General features: G+C 41.2%; 1 protein-coding gene across 1 annotated transcript in view; it reads right to left on the minus strand.

Moving 5' to 3' along the window:
• RFX4 (regulatory factor X4) overlaps nt 1-19651 on the minus strand; it is an 80203-nt gene that overhangs the window by 1320 nt on the left and 59232 nt on the right. The window contains exons 13-17 of the mRNA XM_015427559.1: nt 18789-18906; nt 16087-16206; nt 11786-11947; nt 7257-7419; nt 4398-4536 (exon numbers count right to left, since the gene is read on the minus strand). Of these exons, the coding sequence (XP_015283045.1) occupies nt 4398-4536; nt 7257-7419; nt 11786-11947; nt 16087-16206; nt 18789-18906 (702 nt within the window). The remainder of the gene's footprint in view (nt 1-4397; nt 4537-7256; nt 7420-11785; nt 11948-16086; nt 16207-18788; nt 18907-19651) is intronic.

The following is a 19651-nucleotide window of genomic DNA, read 5'->3' on the forward strand; positions in this document are numbered from 1 at the left end:
TGAAAGAGGAGCAAAAATATTAACTTCTAATGCTCTTATTTAGAATTTCTACCATGCTATTTTAATGTGATAAGTGCTTTATGGTGCTCTATTACTGTTATTAATTAATTACGTGAATTCATTTATTATATTACATCCCCCCCCCATGCAACTTAAGACTCTGAAGGTTCAGATCACACTAGGTTTGCCAAGTCTGGGTTGGAAAATACCTGGAGACTTTGGGGGTGGAGCCAGGAGAGGGCGGGGTTTGGGGAGGGGAGGGGCCTCAGCACAGTACAATGCCATCTAGTCCACCCTCCAACGCAGCCGTTTTCTCCAGGGGAGCTGATCTCTTTCGGCTGGGGATCAGTTGTAAAAGCAGGAGATCCCCAGGCCCCACCTGGAGGCTGGCAACCCTTGATCACACCCAAGCCCCTAAATACATTTTTGGTTGAGGTGGTCTAAGAGAGCAATACTAACATGTCTACTGAGAAGTAAGTCCCACTTTATTCAAAGCGGCTTATTCCCAGCAACGTGTTCTTAGGATTTCAGCCTAACTCCATAATTTTAGGAAGTAGCCCACATTAGCTTTATGATACCAGGTAGGGAGCTGGTGTCTTAGTTCTTGTAGTACTTGAACATTCAGAGAAGCAGTGAGGGTTAAGGAGTCAAACCAAATCTAAACCTGAACCAAACACAAACCATTATTTATTCCCCATTCAATACTGAATTTGAACCACTATTTAAAAATCTCTACCTGTTTTTATAAATCATTCTCTATATACTAAACATAGTTTGGGGGTGGAGCATGAGTTAGCACTTCAATATAATTTTTTTATCATTTGGAGGTACCTTACCTGAGTTTGTAAAACTAACTTCTGGGATGATTTATTACCAGTGTATGGCTTTAAAAGAATTTGTCTAAGCTTTTAACTCTGCTAGGAAGCAGTATTCTGTACAAAAAATGGCTGCTTTAAAGGTTAGGCATAAATGTCCCCTGGAGCAGACTCTGGATGTGGCTGACTGAATAGCAACCAGAAGCTACAAGTTAAATTCCATGCTAGTTAGAAGAGATGTTGGGAGATTCATGGTGGGCCATCTAAATATTTTAATTAGTAAATAACAGCTATTGGGCTCCTCATTCAGATGGGGGCTATAATGAAGAGGAATTTAACACTTTTTCCTCCTGTGCCATTGTCCTGATCTCAAATGCCCTCTCCCCAAAGTTGTAGCCACTCTGAGGAACAGCACAGGGAGAAGGATCCCCCCCCCCACTTAGCCCCCAGCATCGTCTGGTTTGGCAGTCACTCTAGCAAGAGCAATTCCTAGTTTTTCATATCAATGAGAAAGTGATGAACTTTAGCAGCAGTGAAATGTTCCCTTCAAGTACATATTTCTGTTTGCTCCACACACACACAATTTCACCAGTGGCAGCACACAGTGCTCAAGCTTGCCAAGCAGTCCCATGAAAGCCTGAATACAATCAAATTTTTAAAAGGGGGAGTTACAAAGCAGTGCACATGTTCACAGTCACCCTTCTCTACCTTTGTTTCAAGCTCTGCCATTGGAAACAGATTCTGGGACTAGGCTAAAATAAACCATTCTCATTCTCTCATCCAGTGTTCCCTCTAAGCTGAGTTAGTGTGAGCTAGCTCACAGTTTTTTAGCCTCCGGCTCACAGATTTTTCTCTTAGCTCAGGAAGGAGGGCTCCAGAGCAAACTAATTTATGCAGTAGCCGAATCGCTCGCTCACAAAGTATAATTTTTGCTCACAGGACTCCATAGCTTAGAGGGAACATTGCTCTCATCTATCCCTTTCTGCCCCTTTTCTTACATATTTTTCTCTATGCTTGACAGATGTGGTAATCTGGTTTTTGAAACATGACTTGTATCAGAATCAGTCATAGTTGAAGCTTAAAAATGAAACCAAACAGAGAATGGTCTGATTCCCTGTTAAAAGCAGTGATATTTTTCCCATTCATATATCAAAGCAGCATAATCCATAACTTAATTAACTCTGATTTGCCATGGTTTAAGCCAATGCATTTCCACTTACATCAACAACAGCCCTTCCCCAGTGTGAGCCCCTCCCCAATGTGTGTGCCATCTTTCTAGCTTTTCACCGGGTAATGCATTGGTCCATTGTTGACTACTGTCAACAATATGCTGCAGCGTGTACTAGCACAAACTGAAGCCCACTACAGATCTGGATTATGAAAACTGGAACTACTGCAAGAGTGATTCTAATCCTTGCATTTGCAGCTCTGCAACCTCATCAAGTCATCAAGGAAGTCTGAGGCAGAGGCTGACGATGAAGGCCAACTATGAAGGCCAAGGCTAGTCATGGACCACCTTCTTTCTGTTGCCTGACAGTCCCATTTGGCACACAGATGAACAGGCTTCTTAATGAGCGGCAATGGATTTGCCTTTCCACTTTTCATTAACATTCCAATGTGAGCATGCCTGACCAGAAAGGAAGGGCTAATAAATGACTGCAAAAACAAGGGGACAGGGATACAGTGTGTTGCTTCTCTGTGTGGCCAAATACCCCCAGATGCAGCTGTGTTTATGAATGTGTCATGAATATAAAAAAGAATAATTGCTTGAAAATAATATGGACTCCCAAATATCTACTATTTTCACAATAAAATCTGTTATGGCTGACTCCCCAACATGGAAAGATTTGTAACGATAGGTCAGCTAATTGCAAATGAGTCAGTGACTTCTTTTTCCTTCCAGTGAAGAGACCATTGAGAGACAATATTTTTAAAGGCCGCATTGGCCCCTGCCTGACTATTAACTCAACCAATGAAGCATCTATTCAGCCTTGTTGGAGTGTCCAAAGCTTCGCCATCTGCGCGGATGCCTGCCCAAGCTGCCTGAATCACCTTTCACACTTTGCATCCGGTTTAATGAAGAGTGCTTAAGCACGCTGATCTCAAAACACTGGGGCCTAGTGATCTTTGCCAGATATAAAGGCGACATTTGTTGGAGAGCCCTTAACAGGAAATTACCATTTTCTGGGTCAACTCACACTTGCCACCACCACTGCTGTTGCAACTTGACAAGAAACACTAACCCCTTTAAGTTAGGGTGACTTTAAGCCGATTATTGTTGAGGCTCTTTCTCCAAAAAATTAAAATTAGCTCAGTTTCTTTCCGTTATTATTTTAGAAAATACTATTTTAAGTGTCTTCCCCCCCCAACCAATGAAGCTCGACTTTCCTCAGAGCGAGGCTGAAGAATAATCTCTTTATTCTTGTCCTTCAGCTTGCTGACTGATTATGCAAAGAGGTGAAAGGTGTCTCTGTTCAAACAGCAAAATATTTTCCTTATGAATGCAGCTCTAACGTTATACTGCTTTTGCTCACACTTTAGAAAGCACACTACAGCCCTCCATTATGTGGTTCGACATTTGTTTTTTTTAAATTCTCATGTTCATGATACTGTAACAAGTACCACCCATCTTCAGAAAAACTGCAAATTAGCTTCATTGAAAACTTTAACTGATGATTGTATATAATTTCCCCCCATCTCTAATTCCATCTCCAAAACATGCACACATATTCTGCTTCTCACAAAAGCCTTCATATGTTACAAAAATGTTTAAGTACCTTTTAAAACCATGGGCTGAAACACAGATACATAAAAATCGATGGAAATTCTGCTGATGATTTCACAATGATGTTGGATTATGCATATTTTAAAAGCAATAATTATAGCTAATTAACTGGGGCTCTTTTTGTAGCAGGAACTCCTTTGCATATTAGGTGACACACCCGTAATGTAGCCAATCCTCCAAGAGCTTACAGAGCTCTTCTTACAGGGGCTACTGTAAGCTCTTGGAGGATTGGCTACATTAGGGGTGTGTCACCTAACATGCAAAGGAGTTCCTGCACCATATCTATCTTCTGGGTGTTAGGATTGCCATCTAGCCCTTTTCCTTTGGTTTTACCAGCAGATTGGCATCCAGATATTTAGCAAGTGAAGTTTTTCTCTTCATTTATAAACCAACTAGAAGAAACTTCACCAGTTAAATTTCTGTGTGTCCTACTACAGACAAAGGCACAGGAGCAGGGTCAGTATAAAGGCGGCAGTCCCACCAGATATAGCAGGCGATGCACAGAAAGACAAAGAGTGAGATCCCATAAACTAAACATGGATAATATACACAGCTCCCAAAAGACTAGGGTATAATTTGTATTGGGAAGTACACCTTTGCAAGTCCCACTGGAATCAATGGGAATGACATTTCCTTCATTTTTCTCCTCAGAAGGATTCCCTTACCATCACACCTTTAAAACAAAGGGACCAGTTTTGTGAACTTACAAGCTTGGGGCAAGCAAACATCAAACACTGAATGGAGAACATTTTATTTAATCTGTGGCGTAATAGGAGAAACAACCACATGAAACTAACCTGTGAAGAGCTTCTGTGATAAGCTGAATAATGAAGAGGTCCAGAAATAGTTGTGTCATGTGGTAAAGATGGATATTGACTCTGCATTGAATGGGGGTGTTGATTTCCATAGCTACCATAGTTGTAGCTCCCACTGTACCTGAAAAGTCATAGAAGATACTTAGTATTCATAAAAACAGCACCCTATCTAATACTATTCTGCTGAGATTCATGGATTGTACATCACAAAAAATATGGTGCTGGTTTTGTTACTCTTTGTTAGGCATCTTTTTATTCCCATTCTCTTAAACATCTTTTACTTTTTTTCTCCTTTGAGAACAGAGCATGCTTATGACTTTAACCAGTTTACAGCTATTGTCCTTTCCGCCCTACAGCTTGCAAAAGGAATAGCAGAGGTTCCTCAGCCTGTTTCTTCACCATATGACTGACTCCTGACACATTCAGGACTGGCTTCAGAAATTCTTGCCCATGAGGCAAAAAATTGAATTAGCACCCACTAATTTAACACAGAACATAATGCACCAGGAAGTTCTCCTACACAAGCCTTGCTTAAATGAACCATACATTGTGTAAAATGCATGATTCATATACATTTAAATGGAAATTACACACAAAAAATTCCCAATTCTCTGTGCTCCTTGGTTAGATCTGTCTGTATCCCATTCTACTGCCTTGAATTGTGTTCAAAAATCCATTTGAAATATAACCCAGCACACGCCCACATAATTTCCACATTCAGCACTATTCCCTATTCATCACTTTGTGATGTACCTAAAATTGGTGGTGGAAAGTGCCGTCAAGTCTCAGCTGATTTATGCCAACCCTGTAGAGTTTTCAAGATGAGATGAACAAAGGTGATTTACAATTACCTGCATCTATGGAGCAACCCTGGACTTCCTTGGTAGTCTTCTATCCAAGTACTAACCAGGGTCAACCCTGCTTATTTCCTGAGATCAGGCTAGCCTGCGCCATCCAGGCCTGGCTTAAGAAATTCCAGATATGGCCTGAAATTATTAGGCATTATAAATTTTTTTAAAAAGAGAAATCCCTGTCTACTAATCTAAAATCTTGTTCTTCACTTTTGTTTGCATTTTGTTTTATTGAATAAGGAATTTTATATTTGAACAACATCAAAATCATTAATATTATGAAAAACAACTTCACTTGCACACTTTATCTTCATATTTTTTTCATCTTCTTTCTTCTCCCAAAATTATTACATGATAATGTTTATAAGATTTTCAAACTATCTTAGCTCATTATAATAGATTTACAATATATCATCAAATTCATCTTTGAACTAAATTATTTGTAAATAATTAAACTCAGTCCTAGGAGGACTCAAGGGTTGGGGGGGGGAACCCTCCTTCCAAGGACCAATTAAACCTTGGGGGAACATACCCGGACACTTGCCACAGTCCCACTGCTCTTGTAGCGTTAAAAAATATATTTTATATTACCCAAATCATATTTTTAAAAAGAGTCCAAACTCTCTTCAAAATCTTCGTGGTCTTCAGGAGTACAGACTCAAGTCGTTTTGACTGGCTTAAGGGGAGAGCGTTCTTTCCTTTTGCCAGCTCTATTTTCTTGTAGTCCAGAAGAAGAATTTAAGGCAGCCAAGCATTAGTTCACCCAAGGTAGAGTTGTAGACAGTGTAAGAGATTGAGCCATGTTGGACACACAACTTGCCTGTACAGAGCCATTGATATCTTATTCCTAAATCCCAGTGTTTAGCAGAGGTTCTTTAAGATCTCTTCTAATCTTTAAAAATTCAGGGGGGAGATTCGAAAAAACTTGAATCTTCAAGCCCTGGAAGTCAAGACCACCTCGCTCTCTAGCCTCTGCAAGGATCCTCTGCCGTGTTCAAAAGTCCTTAAATTCTACCAGTATATCTCTAATATATAATGAGGAAGTAGATTCATCACATACCTTACCAATGTGATAAGCTCTCTGTAGAAGGGGCACAACCCCAGCTTCAAGGTTTAAAGTACTGGCTAACCAATTCGCCATAAATATATTCAGCTCTGTTCCAGCTTCAACATTTGATTTAAACTCCCTGAACTTTAGGCACAACTCATGGCTACGATAATCTAAAGACAAAATATGTTCCCATGCCCAAGAATCAGAGGTTCTTGCAGGTAACTGACTTTCAAGCTCAGTAACTTTTTGAGAGCTTTTTCTACCTTTTGGTTTGTCTGTTTATGAAGCTCTTCTAACTCATTCATGCGTTGAAACACTGGTTTCAGCATTTCTGTAATATCGTTTCTCAGTTCCTGATGTTGTTTGGTTAGCACCTGCATGAAAAAAATTTCTAGTAAGCGGGCTCTCTTCAGCCATTACCTCGCCCCTCCCCAGCATTGCAGATGAGGTGGACAGTGCATCTGTAACTGGGAAAAGCTCTGTTAAACGCAAAATGCTTTCTCCTTTCTGTTTCCCCTTCTTACCACCTGTTGGAAAGGGTAAAACTATTCAAATTTTGAGCAGGGAGATGGTAAGAACTGGGTACTGCCCGCTGACCCAGAAGTTGGTCGTGGCCACTCCCCCTTGTTCTTCATGATACTCTGCATTATTTCTGAGTGTTTCTAAACTCTGGAGAACAGGAATGTTGCATGAATCAGAATCTGTGCATGAAATCATGTATATGGATACCTATGCTTACTTATCTGCTTTATTCAGAGTTGGGCAAATGTTTGGTGTCCGTTATACTCATACAGATTTTCCGTTCAAAACAGCACATAACTCCTTGCCCCAAACAAGTAGCTGTTGAGTCAGGAATTGCACCTTGGATTTCAGGCATATTAAATTATTCTATGATTAGGCTGGCCAAAAAGGCAGTAAACAAGATAGCAAAGGACCTACCCATGTTCTTCTCTGTGGGGATAAACAGGTATCCTGTGTGTAACAGATGAAGGAGGAACATGAGGGCTTCGCATGCAAGGCAGTTGTTGTGGATTTTCAGCAGGTGATCCAGCTGCTGTTGTCACCGTATATGTGAGAGACCACGTGTAAGACTGCATAGCTCCTGAATGAAATCAAGAGATGCAGTTCATTCCCAAATATCCTGTACACCTTAACTTACATGAGAAACAATTGTGTAGCCTCCACAACTTTTGGAAAACAGAGTGGAAAAGGCCAACAGTAGTATGTTGTACAGTTGCATCTTTATTATAATTATCATTCCGTATTAAAGGGGAATCATGGACTCATTACTTACATTTTTAAAAGATTTTTTTTAAAAAAGGAACAGTGTTGAGGCTCATGTCTACCTAGAAATCCCTTCAAATGACCTACAAGCCCTCATGCTATTGTGATGGGGAGGAGGATGCAGATTGTCAGAGATTAGAAAGAAGCACTGTGCCTATGCTCAGAAGCATTTTTGCTTCTTTCATACATCACATGCGAACAGAGCTGAAGTATAATACTGAGGACGGTTTTTGTGGCTGAGACATATGTGAATCCGAAAGGCTGCATCAGATGCCATCACTTTCTGTTTTAGAGACGGTGATGAAAAGCAGCATATCCTTTGGCCCCATAGTTTTGGTGGGAGGAGCAGGGGGAGAGAAGCCAGCCTCCACTCTGCTTCCAGGACTGGTAGGAGCTCTGCCTATCCAGGTTGAAGAAATAATTCACAGCAGTCATTTGTGCATACAGTTATCCATCCAGCTAAAGAAAGTCTGCTGTTGCACATGCCCAAGCTGGACCAGACATCTGCTCTTTCCTGCTGGCAGGAATAATAGCCACCATAACCAATGATATTTCTGAAGACTCATACCTGCCCCTCTATCAGTGATAGAGTTTGGGAGCTAAGAATTAAAGAACTTACTTTAAAAGTAGATTGCAGCTCCCCACCATTGCTCCACAACTCCCCACAACATATAGATATAGAAACCCACATGAGAAATATGAAAATAATAGGACTGTAAATGTTGCATTTTGAGAGTTAAGATTTGAAAATGGCAGTTTTGCAGCAGATGCACTGTTATCAATGCAGTTCTCAGAGTAGTTGGGCTAGCAGATACATACTTTTCACAAGCATTATCAAGAACTATCCTAATTCAGTACAGCATAGCATTGCTGCAGTGATGTTACTTGGTGCAAACATTCTGCTTAACGGGCTTTTTTAGCAAACTAATATATGTAACGTCATACAAAATACTGTCAATTGGGAAACAAATTTTCAACATGATACGGGTGTTAACCCTAATCCCGTTTTCTTAGAAACATCTTGTTGATTTTCAATTGAATTTACTTCCAAGTGGGCATTTAGAATCACATTCTAGAACATTTTTTACCATATTTTTCATCTGCTAACAGGACAGCATACTGGCAAAGAGGCACAATTTTTAGTTACAGGATTTTGACAAAGTTATAGGATTTTGGCAAAGAGCCTTGAACGTTTTCAAGTGCAGTGATGCTCATAAATAAGTGATCATGGGCTAAGACAGTACTGGAGAGCCAGTTTTCTACCCATTACTTTTGTTATAGTATTGATTTCATTTCAGCAATCATTAATCGAGCCTTTGTAATTTAAAAAGAGTTAAGGCCTGATTATCCCTTTTCAGAATACAGCAGCTTAACAGAAAGATTTAAAGAAAAAGGAACTGGGCCTTGCCAGATGTTTTACTCCAGAGCAATTTATTGATGGTTTGCCTTTATGGTGTGTGCTATCACGTCAAGCACAATGATTTAATTGCTTGTTTTGTGTTTGACCACTGTAAGTACGCAGAAAAAGGAATGCACCAAGCTTAATAGTTAACTTATGTACTTAATGCTGATGACAATAGCAGTGTTTGAAGGAAACCTGAAACAAGGATACAACAACCTCTTGGGAATCAGATCAGATTAGTTTCAGTGGCACTCAAGGTATTCACTGTTTTGTACTTACTTGAATGATTATTAATAATAATGTTCCCAATAATTTATACAGTGTTCTGGAGTGCTTACATCACTTAAATTATTTCAGTAGTATTTGCAACACATGATGTCTTAAACTGTAACAGATCATTGGTCCATCTAGCTTAGTACTGTCTATTCTGACTTGGTAGTAATTCTGCAAGAACTCAGGCAGAGGACTTTCCCAGTCCTGTTATCCTAGTTCCTTCTAACTGTAGATACCAGGGATCAAATCCAGGAGTATACTGATCTATGACTTTTCTTAATAGCATTGCAACCACCCGGAAAGGTCAGCATTATTATCTCCAGACTGTAGGTAAAGGGGGCAGGCTGAGAAATGGTGGCTTCCCTAAAGCTTGCATATGTGTGCATTGCACCCTGATAGCTGTTTTCCCCCTGAGAAAAACAGATTTGGAAGGGAGCCATTTGGGGAAGAGAAAGAATAAAGATGAAGGTAGAACTTAATCCTTTGTCCAGCCATCACTTTTCTGTTGCACATACACACCCATACAGCTTTTCTCCCTGTTGTATTTGGGATCTGTGTTTATTTAAATTTAAATTTATCTAAATTTTAATTGGTCTCTTTTAATGTTTTGATTTTATTATTTGTAGTTTGTAAACCACCCAGATTCCTGGATAGGAGGCATAAACATTATACAAATAAATACATTAACCAAATTACTTCTTCTTTTCTCTCTTTGTTGTAAATGGAAAGTGTTATTATTTCTTACTTGCCTTCCTCGTGGGCACCAGAAAAGTTGTTTTTTCAAGGTTCCAAGAAGGAACTTTTTAAAAAGGGCTTAAGTATACAGAGGTACTTAAAGCAAGCTATGTGGTTCTCACATCACTCAAAAACCAAAATATTTCTTTTTGCGTTTCAGAAACAAGTGGGCTTAATTTTTTGTTCCAGCCATTAAATGGATGATTATAGTATTCGCAGTACACACCAAAAAAAATCAGTACTTGAAGAGCAATCCTGGCAGTTGCCAGTTCCTAGGCTTTGGCCCTCAGAATCCAGTTAGGGGCCTCATTCTCAGGACTTCAGAGCTGGGGTGTCAGAGTCATTCCTAGTTCTTCTAGTCCTATTGAATTGTTATTTGATGTCCTATACTATACAATTACATTTTTTCCTCTTTCTGTACTCTGTAACCTACATTGAGTCCCAGTGAGAAAGTCAAGGTATGAGTAAACTAAACAAAATACATTAAATAAGTTACCCAGCAGCAGCTTTTAAGGTTTCTGTGCTTGTAAAAACTATTTAACATGTAAACTGGAGATGGGAAGCAATCTGGCACTAACAATTCAACTACATTTTATGTTTTGAATACAGTTATTTCTATACCTTATGTATTTCTGTGTGTACTGAATAGTCTCTCTTCAAAGCCATGTGATTATACACATATTCACTATATAGTACCATTGTGAATAATGTGTGGAATAGCTACCATTAATATTTCTGTTCAATGTGATGTCATCAAGCCCTGCCTCGTGAGTCTCAAGGTTTGGGATTCTGGAGACTTGGAAACCCTGATCTTTTATGTAGAACAGAACATGTTCTCAGATCACAAATGGGTTTCTTGTGTGCCACTGAGCTATGGAAGTCTTTATAACTGTTAGTCTGATTAGTGTTCCATCCTCCAATGTGGTTTATGCCTTCATGAAACCAAAACACTTTTAAAACTGCTCCTGATTGTCTGGAAGCATAAATTTCTTTCTGTACTGAATAATTTCCATCCATCCTTAGAATTGCATACCAGCTGGATTTCTGTGTGCATCTTAAAGCCACCTTGCACGCTTGTGTAAATCGAATGGCAAGGGATGCATTTTTAAATGAACAAATCTAATTTAATACCAGACAGAAATTCAATGGATATACTTTCTACCATTCTGGCAGTTTCCAAAAAAAGGGGGGGGGGAACACGACATTTTTCTATGTCACTGCAGCCATTGACGTCACAGGGCTATTGTTAAGGAAAGGTAGCCATAATCTGCACAGTTTATTTTCAGTTGTTTGTAACATTTGATGCATCTGAAAATTTTTAATTAAATACAGCCACATAAGACTTTTTTTTCATATACTGTCAGCAGTGCAGGAAAGTTTTGTCTAAAATGGAAGCCAACTGCATTTTTATTTTTACATGAGAAATTAGTATTTTCAGGCATTCTCAGAATATCTTCCAGACACTCAGATGCATTTTGAGGTAGCCTCAGCTTTTTGACCAAAACTGGATTTCATTCAGTCCATGAACATGTATTCCTGTTTCAAGACTGGATGGTGGTTGTCAGATCCGGCACAAATGATCCACACTACTGGCCACTCTTCCTCCTCTGCTGTTCCCTGCCCTGCACACCCCTACTCTGAATCAGCGCCATCAGAGGATCCCTTTTCTGGATCACCATAAGCAAAGTCCCCATAACCCCATTTTCTGTTTTAGCTAGAAAGTTATTCTTTGAAAGGTATATATAAATAGCCAGTCTTCCTTAGCCTTACCAACCTGTTGTAGTTGCTATGCCAACATACTCTGGGGACTGACTGCTTACAGGCGAAGGTGCAGATGGTATATCCACTGAGGTGGCGGATTTAGCTGGCGAGAAAGGCACTGGGGAGGGACTTGGAGGAACAGGTTCTGTCAGTATTATGTCTTCTCTTACTTCTACTGCAAAGAGAAGAAAAACAGATGCTGAAACAACACACTGGCTCCCCACTCCTAGGGGCACATTGCTATGATAAAAGATAACTCTGCAAGCAGACTTTAATTTGTCCCAAGAGTCAGCCGCTGGAATCTGTGAAGCGAAGTGGCTCTCAATATTGGCTGCATGCTTCATCACTGCATAAGCACAGCCTTTGTTTTTGCATTTAGGATTCAGGGCTACCAGAACAGACAGCACTGAGTTTGAGAGCCCCAGCACCTGTTATTTTAGATAGGAATAGGTCTGTTTGCTGTAATCCCATGGATGCCAACACCTAAGGCAGAAGAACTGTGGTCCTCCTCTCTATTCTAGTAGCACTGTCATTATGATTTCCAACCCCCAGGTGGGGCCTGGAGTGCTCCCAGAATTACAAGTTATCTCCAGACTACAGAGAACAGTTCCCTTGTAGAAAATGGTAGCTTCAGGAGCAGGCTCTACGGTGTACCATAGATTCTAGGTGAAATCCCTCCCCAAATCCCCCCTCCACAGGCACCACCCCCAAATCTCAAGGAACTCCCCAGACCATAGTTGGCAACCCTGGCTATCCTAGTGGACACAACTGAGAGTAATCTAGATTTAATTGGCCTCTCTGACCCTGCCTGATGAGAGCATAGAAGTCTTTATATGGCAGTCACCGGAAAAGCCAGAAGCCCATTTTGGGGCCAATCACCCTCCCTTTAGACATTTTAGTGCCTGCTTTTGTTTAGCCATTCTTTTACACTAAATGCATTACAGATGCCCTGAGGCAAAGGAGCCATCAAGAGAAACTGCCCTGCAGTGCTTTGGCCTTCTAACACTGATGAAAACAAACTACTCACTCTGGGATCAAGGAACATCTTTCTGGCCTAGTTATCGTTTAACTGCAAGTATAAAATTTAAAATTTCAGAAGATTTTCATAACCAAGCTTTGTGGTTATTGTGAAAGTAGATAATGTAACTGAAACCTAAACCACAAGACAGTCACACTCTTACAGCTGTGAGAAATTAACATCTATTGAAATGGAAGAAAATGTCATTAATGAAAATGTAACAGAAATCATTAATATCATTTTGTTCCCATGAAAATCTGAAAAGTTTTTTTTGGGGAGCTATTGTGTTCATGCTCTGCTTGAGGTCTTCCTGGCAGCATCTAGTTGACCCCTGCAGGAAGCAGGATGCTCAGCGAGATGGATTTTTTTGGTAGGCTCCAGCAGGGCTGTTGTGGTCTTAAGCAAGGATAGGCCAGGACTCCATCCATTTTGCTCAATTGCTTAGATTCAGTCATTTTACTCATTCCATGAAGAATCAAATGCAATTGTTAACCGGAAAGACTGTTCTATGGACTTTTTTGTTAATATAGATGTGCATCTTCTGAAGACAAAAAGACACTGAAGAAGGCCAGCAATTACCTAAATGTGTAAAATGTACACAGAAAGGGTACATTAGAACCTTATGGCTGTGAGGACTTTGATGTCGATCAGAATTCTATAACAGTTATCTTTTTGAGAAGAAGAAGAGATTGGATTTATACCCTGCCCTTCATTACCCAAAGGAGTCTCAGAGTGGCTTACAAACTCCTTTCCCTTCCCCTCCCCTCAACAGACATGCTGACAGTGGGGCTGAGAAAGCGCTGAAAGAAACTGCTCTTTTTTAAGAACAGCTGTACCAGAACTATGGCCTGCCCAAGGTCACATCAGCAGGTGCAAGTGGAGGAGTGGGGAATCAAACCTGGTTCTCCCAGATTAGAGTCCGCACACTTAATCACTACACCAAACTGGCTCTCACACCAAACTGGCTGTTTTTGCTGTTTTGACACATTCATTTGGATTTTTTTTTTAAATAGTTTTTTATTTTTTAAAGACAAAAGAAAGATGTAAGTAAGCGGGGGGGATTTCTCTTGGATTAATATTAATTTCATCATCTCTATATCAGTCAGACCCCTGCGCAGGTTCTACCAGTCACTGGAGATACAGTAGATAACTGGCTCTTGGCACTTCAGAACTAAAACCCACAATCATGGGATGGGGGGAAATATGCAGTATCTGAGCAACCACACACCACCTGATAGTTGTTTTAAAAAGTAAAGCTTTGTGCTACATAGCATGTTACTGTAGTATCAAGAAGGCAGTCAAAAAGAGGAGGAAACTGGTACAAGAGGCCACTAGAAGGAAGACAAATGCCACATCTGTCTAACCTAGTTTCAAATACACGTGGGCAGAAACCAGGTCATATTCTTCTGTAGAACAGTGCCAATACTGCAAGACTAAATAAATGTTAAATAGTATTAACAGCAACTTCCTGCAGTACCAATTTGCACTCCCTCCCTCTGAGCAGATCTAGGCTTCTTCCACATGGGGATTTTTTCCCCATATGGCCAGCAGAAAGCCCCCACAGTAAACAGGAGCATCCAGATGACATTGTGCCCAGTTCGGTCATGACTCATCTGTTTCCCATATTTCCCCCCTTTGTGTCTGAGAAAAACCTCATTTTCTCCAGCTCAAATAGAAAACTACTACAGAGAGAGAGAGAGACCATTGGTTCATCAAAATCAATACTGTCTATTCAGACTGGCAGCAACGCTCTAGGGTTTCAGGTCGAGGTCTTTCAGACAGCGGTCTTATTACCTGCTACCTGATCCATAACAGAAAGTACCAGGGACACAACCTGGGACCCTCTTCACACCAAGCAGATGCTTTACCACCGAGCCATGGCCCTTTCTCAGACTGTGGATAACTGTGAGTGGAGTGTTCAGATGGACCCTGTAGCCACTACAAGGGGAGGGATGGAGCTAAGCTCTGCTTTCAAAAAGGTGTGGGACATCTCACTGCCACACTCTCTTTGGCTCTTTAAAGGGCTTTTTTGTTCTCTTTGCCAAGTTGCACCATAGCATTATGGCACAGCTTGGTAAGAAAAGGGAGACGGGATTTCCAGGCCATAGGGGTTGGCCCTTGGAATTGCCATTTTGTCTGCACTGTTGCGCAGGTGTAACAGTGGAAAGGGAGAGAGGCTGGGGTTAAAGTAGGAGTGAGCAGAGTGAGAATGGATATGCACAGACCCCAATCGTGCCCACTCCCTCCCTGCTTGCTGCTGCTGCTATAGCAGCAAGAAAGTGTTTTTCAGCCCTTATTTAGATGCAGCCCTAGTGTAGTTTCATGTTTCTTTTCCCAGTAGTCTCATTTTGATCAGGCAAAGCACCAGTAGTAGATGTATCCGTACTACTGTAGGATCAGCAAGGGTTCAAAAACACTATCCTCATGCTGCTATTAACAATGAGAAAGAAAAAAATGGGCATATACCCTTTTTGATTCCAAAATTAACAGCATTGCAGTGAGGGTAGTTTTGATAGGTAAAGGCAGGGGTCATTTCGTAGAAAAAGAGCTAGGGGAACTCATTAGCATAACTCATTAGCATATGCCACACCCCCTGACATCAGGGGCCCGGCGGTGGACCTGCAAGGCCAGCGGGAGTGCGAGGAAGCCCCGCCAAGGCCCTCCCTGGCCCCAGGCAGGCAGGGGTGGGGAGAGGCGGGGAGGAAGCAACTTACCCTCCCTCTTCTCCTGCCTCCTCCTGGCTGAATGAGGGCTGGAAGCGGGGCGGCCGGAAGCAGGGGGCGGGGCTTCGTCATGTGCCCCGCCCCCCGTACCTCACCCGGGGAGACTGCATTCCCCCGCATTTCCCCCCGAAATGACCTCTGGGTAAAGGCATAATGAGGAGGAAGGATTACCCCATCACACACACACACTTGGTTCCAATATAAATCAGAGCCAAGTGTAGCTGAACTTTAAAGAGCACTGGGAGAATTCAGTCATAGATTTTCCAGCATCTCCTGCAATTTAATTCTGAGATTTTGAATGTGCAGCTGAAGAATATTAGCTCTCCTCAGCTGCCCTCCTTTGCATGCCCATATATATGTATGTATACATGTGTGTGTGTGTGTATGTATATTTTGTTGTTGTTCAGTCGCACAGTCGAGTCTGACTCTTCGCGACCCCATGGACCACATCATGCCAGGCCCTCCTGTCTTCCGTCGTGCTCTGGAGTTTGCTTAAATACACACACACACACACACACACACTAGTTTATCTTTGTGGTTAATTATAAAACAGTTGCAACAGAAGAAGCCTACCTGTTCCACCTTCTCCTTTCATAGCCCTCATCAGCTCATTGGCTCGCTCATGACAATGGAGTGACTCTAACAGGTATAATACGTAATCATCAAACATCAGGTGAATAAGATGAAAAGAGCCTGGTATAAAATAACAGAAGCAAAAAAAAATCAATTAAATATGGTTGCATTAATTTAGGTATCTATACCATTTTTCTCAATAGGGACTCAAAGTTACTTACAACACTGTTCTTTCCCGTTCCATTTCATCCTCACAACAACCACCCTATGAGGTAGGTTAGGGTGAAAGAGAGTGACTGGACCAAAGTCACTCTGTGAGCTTCCATGGCAGAATGAGGAGCTGAACCTGGGTCCTGGTGACCCTGAATGTTCTCTTAATAATAAGTTAAATTGGGAACTAAACTCTAATGCTCAATATTCTATCTGGAACAAGATTTAGGGCAATCAAGAATGTTTATTTGGTTGGGGTCAAGCTAGATGTATGGGAAAGTAATGTCGCGCAGCACACTGAGTCAGCAATGCAGCACAGGGGAAGGAGGGCCTTCAGCCTTCCCTCCCATGTCACTTTCCTTAAAATGGCCATGGGTGTACCCTGCTGTGGGGCTCTCCAGGGGTGCTTGGGAACATTTGTCTGCAAAAAGGACACAGTCAGGTGGAGGAACCCCAAACCATCCCAACTCATGTCACAGGTAGTTTGGCCCTCAGTTCCTGCCCAAGATAATATTTCAGGATGCAAGGTTAGCATCCACCAGTAGCAGGTCCTTTTCAGTAGTCACCCCTGCATTTTGGAAATTGCTTCCAGGTCTTCCTGTCCCCTTTATGGGCTTCATTGTGAAAGCATTAAAGGGCAGCAGAGCTGTTATTGTTGTTTGTATTCCCATGGTGGAGATTTGGGGGCCATGGCATCCGATGTTAGAAGCAATAACTAATCAAGGTAACAGATTCTAAACAATTGGTGCTACATGGGTTATTCGCCCTGGGTCCAATGATGTTGGGAAGCAGGTTTTTGTTTTTTAATTGCCAATTGTTTTAACATATAACAATATCCAACCTTCACATCAATTTCTCTAAAGACTCAGCTTCCATTTTTAAAAAGCAAGCCTCTGGCACTTTTGTTGCCAAGATATGACTTCTGCCTTATATCTCCACAGTGAAACGGGTTAGAGACTTACTTTTTTAAAAAAATGAAAGCTGGGAATTCAGAGAACATGATACACAGATTGCTGTCATTTTAGCAACATAGCAATTAATCCAATTTCTGTTTGTTTGTTTTTTAAAAAAACAAACTGAAAATGCCCTGATGGCTCAGAGAAGGGGGGTGGCTGCTGCCAGTGAACTTGGGAAAGGTAACTTGCCACATGGAAGCCCTGTTGCTGCTGTGCTATATTGATCGGCGCAGCAGCCATGTGGAACCATGTGGAGAACACCTCAGGTGCTCCTTAAAATCTGTTTTCATTTCTTTCTGCAATAGTCCCTTTACAGTGAATGGAGAGCCATGTACCCTTAGAGCAGAACCGGCACATGTCCAGTACAACTCAATCTGGTTTTATATTCTCAGTGTGTCTAAATTATTCAACATTTCTACATTGTTTTAAGCACAAAGTGGTTTGCACTCCCAATGACCCAAACTAGTTAATTATTAATTTCCTTTTGCCAGAAAGTGAACTAAAGCTGAGAGATACTTATACTGCAATCCTAAACAGAGTTACACATTTCTAAATTCAACAAAGTAAAAGTGCATAACTTTGTTTAGGATTGCACTGATACTTGCCTTCTGCCATTAAGCCTCTATAGTTCATCTAGCATTTGAAATTAGGCTCCCAAATCTGGAAGGCCACTCTGGAGGTAGGCAAGGCTTTGATAAGCCAATTGCCAACTTTCTTCTCTCCTTCCTCTTTCTGCAGGGTCAATAGCTCTACTTTCTTCCTGAAAAATTCTTCCTTCCCACCATATGGAAATTGCCCATCCCTCATTGCTATCAGTATGTCTCTTCCTTCTCATAGCTGTCTAAAAATGCTAATTTTTAGTCTCTTCTCACAGCCAGATACCAGAACAGAGATGGCAGGGAAACTGATGGAAACAATTGTGCATCTTGTCATTTTTGCCTTGACTTGGATAGCCCAGGCTAGCTTGATCTTGTCAGATCTCAGAAGTTAAGCAGGGTCAGCTTTGGCTAGTATTTGGAAGGGTGACCTCCAAGGAATACCGATTGTAACACAGAGGCAGACAATGGCAAACCACCTCTGACATGTCTCTTTCCTTAAAAACAAGTCTAGCTTGCCATCTAGTGGTACATAACACTAAACAGCTAGAACTTCTGGATGCTAGACAATTTTAGGATCTCCTGACTATTCTACATACAATGCCATATGATAGTTATTATTTATTATTATTGTCTTCTCCTGTCCCTTGCTGGCTGAATGGAAATTGCAATAACCCAGAGCTTTCTTATTTTTCAGGCTATGAGCAGCCTAATGGCAATACTCCAAGACATGTATGAAAGGCTCAGTTAAATGACATGTCAGATGGTGGACTCCCATGAGATGTCTTAGCCAGGTCATCAGTGACTAGCCAATACTCCAATCTCTTGACCACCCCTTTCCTAGAGATTTTAAAAAAAACATCCCACACAGCTTTTTTATTATTATCTGTTACAGAGCTACATGTTTCCTCCTGAAATATTTAGAATAAAAAGTAAGTACCAAAACTAGGGGCACTGTGCAAAGTCATATCACGAATAACTCTTGTGCCAAAGCAAGACCACATCAAGAGAAACTGTTGTGCTACTTTCTTCAAAGAGCCTTGTCTCTTAGCAGCTACCTGCCAATAGAAAGAAACAAATGTGATAAAGCTGCGTCTCTGTTATACTCACATCTTCCCAGCAAAATCTTACATCTCCTTTGATGGAAAATGAAATCCAATTAGTTTTGTTACTATTATATGAATAGTAACAAAAGCAGATAAAAATTCCAGAGGAGTAGCCATGTTATTCTGCTGCAGTGAAAATAAATAGGAGCCTTGTGATACCTTAAAGACGTATACAGTTTTATTCCAGAAAACACTTTTATGGATTAGAGCCCATTTCTTCAGATGCAATGAGTGGATCTGCACTATGCAACCATTTTATATAGGGGTAGGCAGGGGTCTTTTCGTAGAAAAAGAGCTGCAGGAGCTCATTAGCATATGGTATGCTAATGAGCTACTAGGCTATTAGCATATGCCACACCCCCTGACAACACTGGAAGTGATGTCAGAAGGGGAAGCAAAAGGGGGAAGGTGTCTTCAAAAGCTTCCCCTTCACTTCCCCAGCTGGCCTGGGGGGGGAGTGTAGAGAGAAGGGGTTTAAAGTTTAAACCCCTTCTCACTAGAGTTGGGCCACAGAAAGAGGAAAGAGGGAAGGAATGAAAGAGAGTAGAGAGAAGGAAAGAAGGAAGGAAAGAGGGAAAGAAAGAGAAGGAAAGAAGAAAAAAAGGAAGGAAAGGGGATAAAAAGAGAGAAGGAAAGAGGGAAAGAAAGAGAAGGAAAGAAGGAGGGAAAGAACGAGAGAAAGGAAGAAGGAGGGAAA

Source organism: Gekko japonicus, unplaced genomic scaffold (genome assembly GCF_001447785.1).
Source record: "Gekko japonicus isolate JY-2015 unplaced genomic scaffold, Gekko_japonicus_V1.1 scaffold28, whole genome shotgun sequence".
Taxonomy (NCBI): domain Eukaryota; kingdom Metazoa; phylum Chordata; class Lepidosauria; order Squamata; family Gekkonidae; genus Gekko; species Gekko japonicus.